Here is a 12,851-nt window from a genome sequence, read left to right on the forward strand (position 1 = left end):
CTTTTTCCTTTTCTAGCTAGTTCCCTTTTCTGAATTTCTGTAATCCTTTTATTGTTGTTCTATGTGTGTTTCAATTTTCTATCATCGATCTCTTGTATTCGGGTTAGCACCCTTATGTTATATTTGAATGTATTGACTTGATTTATCAACAACAAAAATTTACAGAGCATATTATAAAGAAAATGTACTAAATGTTAGCGGTAAAAACCTGATTAAAGGGGATGATGTCAACAATATCCACTATAGAATTGAACTCGCCATTTTAGAATTGATATCCTATATATCAATTGGAAATTTGTAAAAGAAAAGGAAAACTATAGTTTAGAACTAACACATAGAGGTAAAAAACGTTTATCTCTACTTGATAAATTTACCCAGCTAAGTGTATGTTTGATTTAACGTCTAGCCACAATCAAAAGGAATAAGAACAATTTCTTCCCTTCATATATATATTTTGATATATGATTTGGAATGTGTGGCCATGTTGTTGAATGTATAAACAAACATAGGTAATTATTATTGCAATGATGAGCTTCCAAATTGTTGATTTGCTTGTGTTGATTCAAGTTTAGGATCCAAAATGGAGTCTAGTTGCTCTCTTTGTGAAAACCCACCGCTCATGTTCCTCACAATTCCTCCATTAACACCAAGAAAGTCCAAAGTCAACTTATCAGATCCTCCAAAGCACACACCACCCAGATTTTGTGATGACAATCTTTTAGCCTCCTCCATGATGTGAAAATGAGAAACATTATTGTTTTCATTCCCTTTCACATGGCCAAACATCGAATTGTTGTTTCGGTTCGCAAGAGAGTTCATTATCCCATGTAGATGATGTTGGTGGTCATTTTCCATGCTTGATCTTATACCTTCTCCCTTACTATGATCACTTCCAAAAGTGGCAGCAAAATTGTTGAGTTCAGATTCTGAACCATTGGTGGAGGAGCTCTCCATTCGTCTTAGTAGAGAGGAACCATTATTAATGGTTGTTGTGGATAAGCCCATTTGTGAAGCTTTCTGAAGCAATGCAGTTGCAGACATGTGCGGGGGCATGTTGTTCTCTTGTTGCAGTGATGAATTGCCAAAGATTGAAGACAAAGCTGAACCAACTTGGTGATGATTGCTACTGCCAGGGCTATTTGTGTAGAGTGTTGTTCCTGTTTAAAATAAAGTTTTAGTACTGTCTTACCGTGAATCAAGAAAAACAAGTTCAAAAGATAAAAGAAATTTTCTACAAATTAGTGTTAATATATAAAGACTGTGCTGCAAATAATATGTACTAAAAGTTAGTGGTAATAACAAAGTTCGAGTGTGTTTGCGATTTGAGTTTTGAACGGGAGGAGAGCTGAGGGAAGGGAAAGACTTTCAAGAAGTCCTCCCCTTATTTTTGAGCTTTTAAGATGGGGGAAAGGTTTGGAGAATTTTTTAAAACCCTTCAAAACCCACAAGATTTAGTTGTTTTATAGTGTCACTCCAAACTGAGGGGTTTAGTGCAATTCTGAACTTGTAAACAAGGGAAAGACTTACCCATTTCCTTCTCAATTTGTCTTCCCTTCGAAGTATCCCTTGTCCTCCCCTAAAAACTCACAAACATAGAGGAGGAGCAGGGATGACTTTGAAGACCGAGAAGGAGAGAGCAAGAGGGGGTAAGCTCTGCTCTTGAATTTGCTACTCCAAAATCCCTCATTTTGGTGAACTAAAAATATAACTAAGAGAGGGTTTGGGTGGTGTTAGAGGGTTTCTTTGAATACCCTAAAGCCTTCCTCCCTTCTTAAAAAGTCACAAACAATGGGAGGACTTCTTGAAAGTCTTTCCCTTCCCTTCCCTTCCCTCTCCTGGCCTCCCCTACTCTCTCCTCCAAAATATAACTCGGAAAAACACCCTTAATTATTACTTAAATTGATTAGAAATGTACTTGTTACTGCAGAAATATAAATAATAGACCAACTCATCATGTAGCAATCTAGCAAATATATATAATAACATTTAATTTTCTCATTTTCTATAATCTTCATCTTTTCTTTTTTTTTTACAGTTCTTCAGTTACCTGCAGTTATACTGTTGAACTGATCAGGGATGGTGCTGTCGTTGCTATTACTATTTGGGAAGAAGCTGAGGTTGAAAAAGTTTGCAGCTGAATTAGCAGAAACTGATGATGGTGCAGAAGTACTGGTGTTGTTGGTGGTGGGACCTTGAAAATCAGGGAGCTGCATAAGACCATGCAGCTGCTTGTTCGAGAATTGTCCTTGGTGATGATGAGATTGAAGGTCTTGAATCCCTTGATTTGGGTCAGCCATGAAGAAAGGTGATGAGGAAGACAATGACTGTGGTGATGATGAGTGCGCAAATGATGACTGTTGGAAAGGTGAGATCAAGTGCTCAAATTTTGGTGCACCTGCAGCAGCATTGCCTAGGGTTAAGATACTGTTTTGGTTCTGAAGTTGGGTACCCACTTGGGATAGGCCTAAGCTCATGTGGTTGGTGCCATAGAGATGAGTTCCCAGAGGGTTCAGGTTGGAAGGGTGCCTTGCACTCTCATGTGCTAACGCATCACAAAAGGCTCTATGAGTAATAAAACTGTCACGCCTGCAACAAAGAGAATTAATTAATTTGGATAAGTATGGTAGTATAGATAGGATTATCAATACAATTCTAGTCACATAATTCATCCAAGTATAAGATATGAGCTTAACTATTGTATGTGTTTAAACTGATATATAGTCCCACGTTAGATAATATGAAATGATAATAATAGTTTATACTTTATAAATAAGAGTGTTGGAATTTGTCTGAATTAAATCGCACCCTCATATATAGCCCTCTGTACTTTCAAATCATGAACAATAATTTTACTAGCAAATTAATTAATTTGCATAAGATGTTATAGAAAGCATTAGGTACAATTCTAGTCACACAATTTACACTTAGTTACAATTTTATATTTTATATGTGCAATTTTTACTATTAACCAATTAGAGTATGATACACGATTAAAATAAGTTTTCAGGAAATAATGACAAATAAATTAGTGAATAACTGAATTTTTTATTATTCAACCACACACAAACAACACCCAAAAAATAGTAGATAAGTTTTATCCTAATTTAAAAAGTCAAGATAAAACATTCAATAATTTTGAGATATATTTTCGTTGAAATTCGATATACTATTTCGGTATTTCAGAATAGAAAAATAAAATCCACCTCTACTTAAATGAAAACTAGAATTAAACCTCTATCCAAAACAAAAATTATGATACCAAAATCCGAAACACACCAACAACTCCCTATCTAACTACCACTTTGAGGGCTTTATTTGATCACCCAAAACGAAAGAATTATTGACAAAATTGATGAAAGTTAAAATCAATACCGCAACATGGGACCAGCCTCAATAAATGCAAGGCATGTCCATTTTGAACCATGTGAATTCTAGTGAAAACGATCGTACAACCAAAGGGTTACTAAATTCTCGGCAAATCTTGTGGGAAAACAAGAACTATAGATATCCAAATTAATGAACAAATATAAGAAAGAGAGCCACTGACATTAATGAACAAGAATGTACCATATTTGATTTGAACCACGTATAAATATATGACCAACTTATCATCATGTGACAACAACCCCAGAAATAAAAAATCACTGTGGCCATTACATTGTTGCTAAAACTACACGTGAATGGGAATAACGATAGAGAACGTTGTTCCCGAGAACAAAGTTGAAGTTGCTTGTTTTTTTCTTCTCAAAACATTTCAATTTGTTAGTGTGTTCACTCACGTGCGAGAACAGTCTCACAGTAACACCCAAACATAAACGAACAAAAGAAAAGAAAAAGGTAGAACGGCTTTGGCTCCAGTTTATCTTTTGTTAGAAGCATTTTCTTCAGCTACCATCCATGCTAACATTCTTTTCTTTTCATTTTAAAACTTACTCAACTATCTACTAGTCTTAGTTCACACTAGTTAAGTTAGGTGAAGGGTACAAAATGCTGTCTATCGAGTGCTTTTAGTTCAGAAACTTTTATATGATAAATAATTAAGTTACACCAGAGAAGTTCTTACAATAGTTAATTAGTTCAACTAACTAAATGTTTAAAATAACTTCAATGAAATCTTCATAGAATGTTGGTTCATTTATCTTTTTTTATAATCAATTATGACACACGAGAACTATTTAAAGAAGATTTTCCCAGTAATTGATTTTGGCGTAGGTTTTTCAAACAGGCACTCAATGCCTTTTCATTATTATTACAATGCATTTTAACTTTTAAATTTGCTGTAGCTGCCGGTGCCTTATTCTTATGGTGTGTTTGAGTAAAAACCATAATTAAGTGTATATGAAAGTTAAAACTTATTTTATAAAAAGTTATTCATAAGTTCATTTAAAAAATTTAATGAAATAAACCCAAAATATCGTATTTGTAGGTATAAGGTCTTATTTTTAAGTTAAATAGTTTATCAAAATAAGCTGATCAAATCAGCTTATAATTATGTCATAAGCTATTAAGCATTCTTAAGATAAGCTCAAATAATTTTTCTTAAAACGTACTCATGTAAGTACACCAAACATTCAACAAAACTAAACTCAACTAAGTTGGACATAGATTTTGGTACCTGGAGAAGAGAGTGCCACAGTCACATCTATACTCTCTTGTACCACAAGTCTTAGAATGTGCTTTCCAATCTGATTGAACAGCATACTTCTTAGAGCACTTTTCACACTTCCACTTCTTCTCACCGTGCTTCCGAGAGAAGTGCTTCTTGATCCCAGTGAGGTCTCCAAGAGCCCGTGAAGGGTCATGGTGGACACAAGTGGGTTCAGGACAGAGATAAACCTTTCTCTTTGCCTGCTCTTTTGTATTCTTCTGCTTTAGTTTCCAAGGCAAGTTGTGTCCTCTTCTGTGGAGCTGTAAATTTTGCTCCCTTTGGAACCCTTTGTTGCATACCTCACATATGAACCTGTTTGTTGCCATTAGTGTCTTGGGAGATAGTGCTATCACCTCAGAATCTGGATCTGTTGTCACCATTGAAAGAAAAATAAAAATATGTCACTAATTAAAGCAAAATTTTGGACAATTCTATGCTTCAATGAGCATTGAGGAGTTAATAAATATTAAGGATTTAAAAAAAAAAACAATGACAAAAAATTTATTAGTACAGTAGATAAACATAGAGGAAATCCAGCAATAATAGGGTTTTCTTGTCAAGTATGTTTCTGGAGAAGAAATCCAGCAAACAATTTCAAGAGGGGTATTTTTCAAGTACATATAAATGCTTTTAAGTAATCAAATAATGAAGAATGCATAGAGCTACTTGCATGGTGTTCCAGGTTGATGATTCCTCCTCTTCTTCTGAGGAACTACAGGTGGAGCAGCAGTTGATGAAGAGGACTGGTGTTGTTGTGTATTCTGACTTTGATTTTCTTGTCTGATTTCCAAGAATGGTGAGGAAGAAGCAGCCATGTTGTTGTTTTGCAAACTTGAGATGCAACCCTGGGATTTCTTAAATTTGAAACCTGTTATATAGAATGTTATCAAATTCCTTAGCAAATAGAAAAACTAAATTCCATGCTTTCTTGTCTCTTGGACACCATAAAATAAAAAAGGGAAACAAAAAGGCATAAGAAAAAAGAAGGAAATAAAAAGACCTGAAATCTATATATGTTTCATTTTACCTGCTTTTTCTTGTCCCTTTGAAAGCTTTTCTGATTAAATCTAGAAAACACCAAGGAGAGTTTATCTAATTAGGAGACACCAACAATCCTGAGATAAAAGAGAAGAAAACAATCACTCTGTAGACCTACTCATCTTCTCTCAAGCTATAGCTATTGTTTTCTTATGCATAAAACTTTGCTTCACCCTCTTCTTTTATTCCTCAATCATTTGATGTCTTCTATACATAAATAATACTAGGCATACTTGTCCACCCATACGCATACCCATATCCCTTTCTCTCCCTTTTTTGTCTGTTTCTCTTAGCTACTTCCTTTACTTGTATGCATTTATTCCCTCATCCTTGTTGTGTAATTTGTAATGGAAAATAATTTGGTGTGGTGAAGTAACAAATTAATAGAAGGTAATTTGTGTCACTATTGTGCAGCTCTTGCACAGCACAGGCTACTGTGTCCTTAGCAGGGTGATAGTTCGGGGCCACCGACCCCGTAGGCCTTACAGTCTCCTTATCTCTCCTTCTCTTGTTTCATATCTTATTGCCAACATGCACACACAAGTTGCTCTATATCCTCATTTCCCTGCCCACCATGAATTGCCAGTTATATTTTTTTTTTTACGAAATAAAATGATGGGTCCAATGCACTTTTGTTCAATATTAACAACAACGTCTTGCGCAAGTGAGGATAAATATTTTAAATTAAAGTGATATCTCGTAATTGCATAAAGGATTTGTTATTCTTTTAGATATACGTTCTCTATCATATATATCTTAGTATATTTATTTTTTTAAGGGGAATAGTAGATATATATAAATATAACTTGTTGAGAAACAACCCCTTTCAACTTTCAACTTGAGTATAATAACCTAACCAACAAAAGTTGGTAAGCAACACAAGGAAGCTTTTAAAGACCAAAACCCTAGATCTTAGTATATTTATATTATATCATGAATGATTCATTTCAAGTTTGATACACCCTATTATAATATTTCACGTACACACTTCCTTCTAACTCACTACTACAGAAATGACATTTTGCCACGCCTCAATTGTCACGGTTATAGGCGGAACCGTAGCAAAAGCTCAATTGCCACTGTTATAAGCGGAACCGTGGTAATATGAGATAATATTTTATTATTTTTTTTTGAGGGACCGTGACAATAGAAATTTTCTCCAATTTTGTTTAGAAGAAAACCCTAAAGCTGTGCAATCCCTCTCCCTCCCACGCTCTATCCTACTCTTCGCAAACCATCGACCTGCCGACGAAGCTCCGATCTGTTCCCGTCCCTCTCTCGTTTCCCTGTCCTTCCCTCCCACTCTTCATCGACCTATCCCTCTCTCCCACCAGCGAATTTAGTGCGGAGAATTCTGAGACGGAGCGAGCCGCACAGGAAGAAAGGTTCTCTTTCTCTTCTCTTCAACCCTTCCAATCTCTCTTTCGTTTTTGCATCTGGTGGTGTTGTTTTGATTTTCTGTTGCGAATTCTTTAGGTGAAATGTGGAACGTGTGGAGAACTGAGCCAGAGAGAAACTTGTGTGGTCTTAAACGACACCGTTCCGATCCAAGTTGGCAAGGGTTCTACCCATCTCATTCAAAAGGTAATCAATCAATCTCTTCCTCTCTAATCAAACAAACATATTATTCACTTGAATAAAGAGTAAACCCTTATTTTTATGAAAGATTTTGATAAGCTTGGGGAATGAAATTAGTGTTTACTTCACTCTTTCCAGAATTTTATGTCATGACCCATCCCAATCTTCCTTCTTACCCCACTCACAAACCATCCCCCATTACCTCCCCCCTCACTAACCTTCCCCAAATCCCTCCACCATATAGACCCCTTCTTGAATAAGCTCATGTGGTTGGTGCCATAGAGATGAGTTCCCAGAGGGTTCAGGTTGGAAGGGTGCCTTGCACTCTCATGTGCTAACGCATCACAAAAGGCTCTATGAGTAATAAAACTGTCACGCCTGCAACAAAGAGAATTAATTAATTTGGATAAGTATGGTAGTATAGATAGGATTATCAATACAATTCTAGTCACATAATTCATCCAAGTATAAGATATGAGCTTAACTATTGTATGTGTTTAAACTGATATATAGTCCCACGTTAGATAATATGAAATGATAATAATAGTTTATACTTTATAAATAAGAGTGTTGGAATTTGTCTGAATTAAATCGCACCCTCATATATAGCCCTCTGTACTTTCAAATCATGAACAATAATTTTACTAGCAAATTAATTAATTTGCATAAGATGTTATAGAAAGCATTAGGTACAATTCTAGTCACACAATTTACACTTAGTTACAATTTTATATTTTATATGTGCAATTTTTACTATTAACCAATTAGAGTATGATACACGATTAAAATAAGTTTTCAGGAAATAATGACAAATAAATTAGTGAATAACTGAATTTTTTATTATTCAACCACACACAAACAACACCCAAAAAATAGTAGATAAGTTTTATCCTAATTTAAAAAGTCAAGATAAAACATTCAATAATTTTGAGATATATTTTCGTTGAAATTCGATATACTATTTCGGTATTTCAGAATAGAAAAATAAAATCCACCTCTACTTAAATGAAAACTAGAATTAAACCTCTATCCAAAACAAAAATTATGATACCAAAATCCGAAACACACCAACAACTCCCTATCTAACTACCACTTTGAGGGCTTTATTTGATCACCCAAAACGAAAGAATTATTGACAAAATTGATGAAAGTTAAAATCAATACCGCAACATGGGACCAGCCTCAATAAATGCAAGGCATGTCCATTTTGAACCATGTGAATTCTAGTGAAAACGATCGTACAACCAAAGGGTTACTAAATTCTCGGCAAATCTTGTGGGAAAACAAGAACTATAGATATCCAAATTAATGAACAAATATAAGAAAGAGAGCCACTGACATTAATGAACAAGAATGTACCATATTTGATTTGAACCACGTATAAATATATGACCAACTTATCATCATGTGACAACAACCCCAGAAATAAAAAATCACTGTGGCCATTACATTGTTGCTAAAACTACACGTGAATGGGAATAACGATAGAGAACGTTGTTCCCGAGAACAAAGTTGAAGTTGCTTGTTTTTTTCTTCTCAAAACATTTCAATTTGTTAGTGTGTTCACTCACGTGCGAGAACAGTCTCACAGTAACACCCAAACATAAACGAACAAAAGAAAAGAAAAAGGTAGAACGGCTTTGGCTCCAGTTTATCTTTTGTTAGAAGCATTTTCTTCAGCTACCATCCATGCTAACATTCTTTTCTTTTCATTTTAAAACTTACTCAACTATCTACTAGTCTTAGTTCACACTAGTTAAGTTAGGTGAAGGGTACAAAATGCTGTCTATCGAGTGCTTTTAGTTCAGAAACTTTTATATGATAAATAATTAAGTTACACCAGAGAAGTTCTTACAATAGTTAATTAGTTCAACTAACTAAATGTTTAAAATAACTTCAATGAAATCTTCATAGAATGTTGGTTCATTTATCTTTTTTTATAATCAATTATGACACACGAGAACTATTTAAAGAAGATTTTCCCAGTAATTGATTTTGGCGTAGGTTTTTCAAACAGGCACTCAATGCCTTTTCATTATTATTACAATGCATTTTAACTTTTAAATTTGCTGTAGCTGCCGGTGCCTTATTCTTATGGTGTGTTTGAGTAAAAACCATAATTAAGTGTATATGAAAGTTAAAACTTATTTTATAAAAAGTTATTCATAAGTTCATTTAAAAAATTTAATGAAATAAACCCAAAATATCGTATTTGTAGGTATAAGGTCTTATTTTTAAGTTAAATAGTTTATCAAAATAAGCTGATCAAATCAGCTTATAATTATGTCATAAGCTATTAAGCATTCTTAAGATAAGCTCAAATAATTTTTCTTAAAACGTACTCATGTAAGTACACCAAACATTCAACAAAACTAAACTCAACTAAGTTGGACATAGATTTTGGTACCTGGAGAAGAGAGTGCCACAGTCACATCTATACTCTCTTGTACCACAAGTCTTAGAATGTGCTTTCCAATCTGATTGAACAGCATACTTCTTAGAGCACTTTTCACACTTCCACTTCTTCTCACCGTGCTTCCGAGAGAAGTGCTTCTTGATCCCAGTGAGGTCTCCAAGAGCCCGTGAAGGGTCATGGTGGACACAAGTGGGTTCAGGACAGAGATAAACCTTTCTCTTTGCCTGCTCTTTTGTATTCTTCTGCTTTAGTTTCCAAGGCAAGTTGTGTCCTCTTCTGTGGAGCTGTAAATTTTGCTCCCTTTGGAACCCTTTGTTGCATACCTCACATATGAACCTGTTTGTTGCCATTAGTGTCTTGGGAGATAGTGCTATCACCTCAGAATCTGGATCTGTTGTCACCATTGAAAGAAAAATAAAAATATGTCACTAATTAAAGCAAAATTTTGGACAATTCTATGCTTCAATGAGCATTGAGGAGTTAATAAATATTAAGGATTTAAAAAAAAAAACAATGACAAAAAATTTATTAGTACAGTAGATAAACATAGAGGAAATCCAGCAATAATAGGGTTTTCTTGTCAAGTATGTTTCTGGAGAAGAAATCCAGCAAACAATTTCAAGAGGGGTATTTTTCAAGTACATATAAATGCTTTTAAGTAATCAAATAATGAAGAATGCATAGAGCTACTTGCATGGTGTTCCAGGTTGATGATTCCTCCTCTTCTTCTGAGGAACTACAGGTGGAGCAGCAGTTGATGAAGAGGACTGGTGTTGTTGTGTATTCTGACTTTGATTTTCTTGTCTGATTTCCAAGAATGGTGAGGAAGAAGCAGCCATGTTGTTGTTTTGCAAACTTGAGATGCAACCCTGGGATTTCTTAAATTTGAAACCTGTTATATAGAATGTTATCAAATTCCTTAGCAAATAGAAAAACTAAATTCCATGCTTTCTTGTCTCTTGGACACCATAAAATAAAAAAGGGAAACAAAAAGGCATAAGAAAAAAGAAGGAAATAAAAAGACCTGAAATCTATATATGTTTCATTTTACCTGCTTTTTCTTGTCCCTTTGAAAGCTTTTCTGATTAAATCTAGAAAACACCAAGGAGAGTTTATCTAATTAGGAGACACCAACAATCCTGAGATAAAAGAGAAGAAAACAATCACTCTGTAGACCTACTCATCTTCTCTCAAGCTATAGCTATTGTTTTCTTATGCATAAAACTTTGCTTCACCCTCTTCTTTTATTCCTCAATCATTTGATGTCTTCTATACATAAATAATACTAGGCATACTTGTCCACCCATACGCATACCCATATCCCTTTCTCTCCCTTTTTTGTCTGTTTCTCTTAGCTACTTCCTTTACTTGTATGCATTTATTCCCTCATCCTTGTTGTGTAATTTGTAATGGAAAATAATTTGGTGTGGTGAAGTAACAAATTAATAGAAGGTAATTTGTGTCACTATTGTGCAGCTCTTGCACAGCACAGGCTACTGTGTCCTTAGCAGGGTGATAGTTCGGGGCCACCGACCCCGTAGGCCTTACAGTCTCCTTATCTCTCCTTCTCTTGTTTCATATCTTATTGCCAACATGCACACACAAGTTGCTCTATATCCTCATTTCCCTGCCCACCATGAATTGCCAGTTATATTTTTTTTTTTACGAAATAAAATGATGGGTCCAATGCACTTTTGTTCAATATTAACAACAACGTCTTGCGCAAGTGAGGATAAATATTTTAAATTAAAGTGATATCTCGTAATTGCATAAAGGATTTGTTATTCTTTTAGATATACGTTCTCTATCATATATATCTTAGTATATTTATTTTTTTAAGGGGAATAGTAGATATATATAAATATAACTTGTTGAGAAACAACCCCTTTCAACTTTCAACTTGAGTATAATAACCTAACCAACAAAAGTTGGTAAGCAACACAAGGAAGCTTTTAAAGACCAAAACCCTAGATCTTAGTATATTTATATTATATCATGAATGATTCATTTCAAGTTTGATACACCCTATTATAATATTTCACGTACACACTTCCTTCTAACTCACTACTACAGAAATGACATTTTGCCACGCCTCAATTGTCACGGTTATAGGCGGAACCGTAGCAAAAGCTCAATTGCCACTGTTATAAGCGGAACCGTGGTAATATGAGATAATATTTTATTATTTTTTTTTGAGGGACCGTGACAATAGAAATTTTCTCCAATTTTGTTTAGAAGAAAACCCTAAAGCTGTGCAATCCCTCTCCCTCCCACGCTCTATCCTACTCTTCGCAAACCATCGACCTGCCGACGAAGCTCCGATCTGTTCCCGTCCCTCTCTCGTTTCCCTGTCCTTCCCTCCCACTCTTCATCGACCTATCCCTCTCTCCCACCAGCGAATTTAGTGCGGAGAATTCTGAGACGGAGCGAGCCGCACAGGAAGAAAGGTTCTCTTTCTCTTCTCTTCAACCCTTCCAATCTCTCTTTCGTTTTTGCATCTGGTGGTGTTGTTTTGATTTTCTGTTGCGAATTCTTTAGGTGAAATGTGGAACGTGTGGAGAACTGAGCCAGAGAGAAACTTGTGTGGTCTTAAACGACACCGTTCCGATCCAAGTTGGCAAGGGTTCTACCCATCTCATTCAAAAGGTAATCAATCAATCTCTTCCTCTCTAATCAAACAAACATATTATTCACTTGAATAAAGAGTAAACCCTTATTTTTATGAAAGATTTTGATAAGCTTGGGGAATGAAATTAGTGTTTACTTGTTGAGTAATCAGTAAATGGATCAACTTTGTAATTGTAAGTTCTATTATTATTTGAGTAAGTAGTCAAGTTAGTGTATAGCATTGATTTTTCAAAAAGTGATACTTATTTTGTAAGTCTCTGAAATATGTATTTTGTTAGAAACATTAGTGCATGTTTGGATCAAAACTAAAGGTGCTTTTATTTTCCGATTCATGAATTCCAAAGCTAATGGAAAATACTTGTTGGATTGGGGTTGAAAGCCCTTGTAGTTACTTCAAACCCTGCGGTTTTCCAAACACAATCTAGTCCCTGAGTTTAAGATGTTGCACTCATATTATTACCGTGGACACTCTTATCGTTTTGCTACCAAATTGATTGTATACTCTTATAGATTAGAGATTCCTCACCTGTATTTATATTTTAA

General features: G+C 34.9%; 2 protein-coding genes across 3 annotated transcripts; both read right to left on the reverse strand.

Moving 5' to 3' along the window:
• Positions 1-341: 341 nt before the first annotated feature.
• Positions 342-12,439, reverse strand: LOC130737447 (protein indeterminate-domain 5, chloroplastic-like). 2 transcript variants are annotated; one of them, XM_057589210.1, is made up of 8 exons: positions 10,732-12,439; positions 10,371-10,572; positions 9,672-10,071; positions 5,676-7,642; positions 5,319-5,516; positions 4,616-5,015; positions 2,048-2,586; positions 342-1,157 (listed from the first exon to the last, which is right to left on the reverse strand). In XM_057589210.1, the coding sequence occupies exons 5-8, from the start codon at positions 5,461-5,463 to the stop codon at positions 517-519; spliced, it is 1,725 nt and encodes a 574-aa protein (XP_057445193.1). In that variant the 5' UTR covers positions 5,464-5,516; positions 5,676-7,642; positions 9,672-10,071; positions 10,371-10,572; positions 10,732-12,439; the 3' UTR covers positions 342-516. The 2 variants fall into 2 exon arrangements, with proteins under 2 accessions (XP_057445193.1, XP_057445194.1); XM_057589211.1 differs by lacking the exons at positions 5,676-7,642; positions 9,672-10,071; positions 10,371-10,572; positions 10,732-12,439 and having other exon boundaries at positions 5,315-5,456.
• LOC130735950 (protein indeterminate-domain 5, chloroplastic-like) lies at positions 7,390-10,084 on the reverse strand. The gene is made up of 2 exons (XM_057587818.1): positions 9,672-10,084; positions 7,390-7,642 (listed from the first exon to the last, which is right to left on the reverse strand). Exons 1-2 carry the CDS (start codon positions 10,082-10,084, stop codon positions 7,390-7,392), a joined length of 666 nt encoding a protein of 221 aa, XP_057443801.1.
• Positions 12,440-12,851: the final 412 nt, after the last annotated feature.

The sequence above is a fragment of the Lotus japonicus genome, chromosome 2 (genome assembly GCF_012489685.1).
Source record: "Lotus japonicus ecotype B-129 chromosome 2, LjGifu_v1.2".
Taxonomy (NCBI): Eukaryota; Viridiplantae; Streptophyta; class Magnoliopsida; order Fabales; family Fabaceae; genus Lotus; species Lotus japonicus.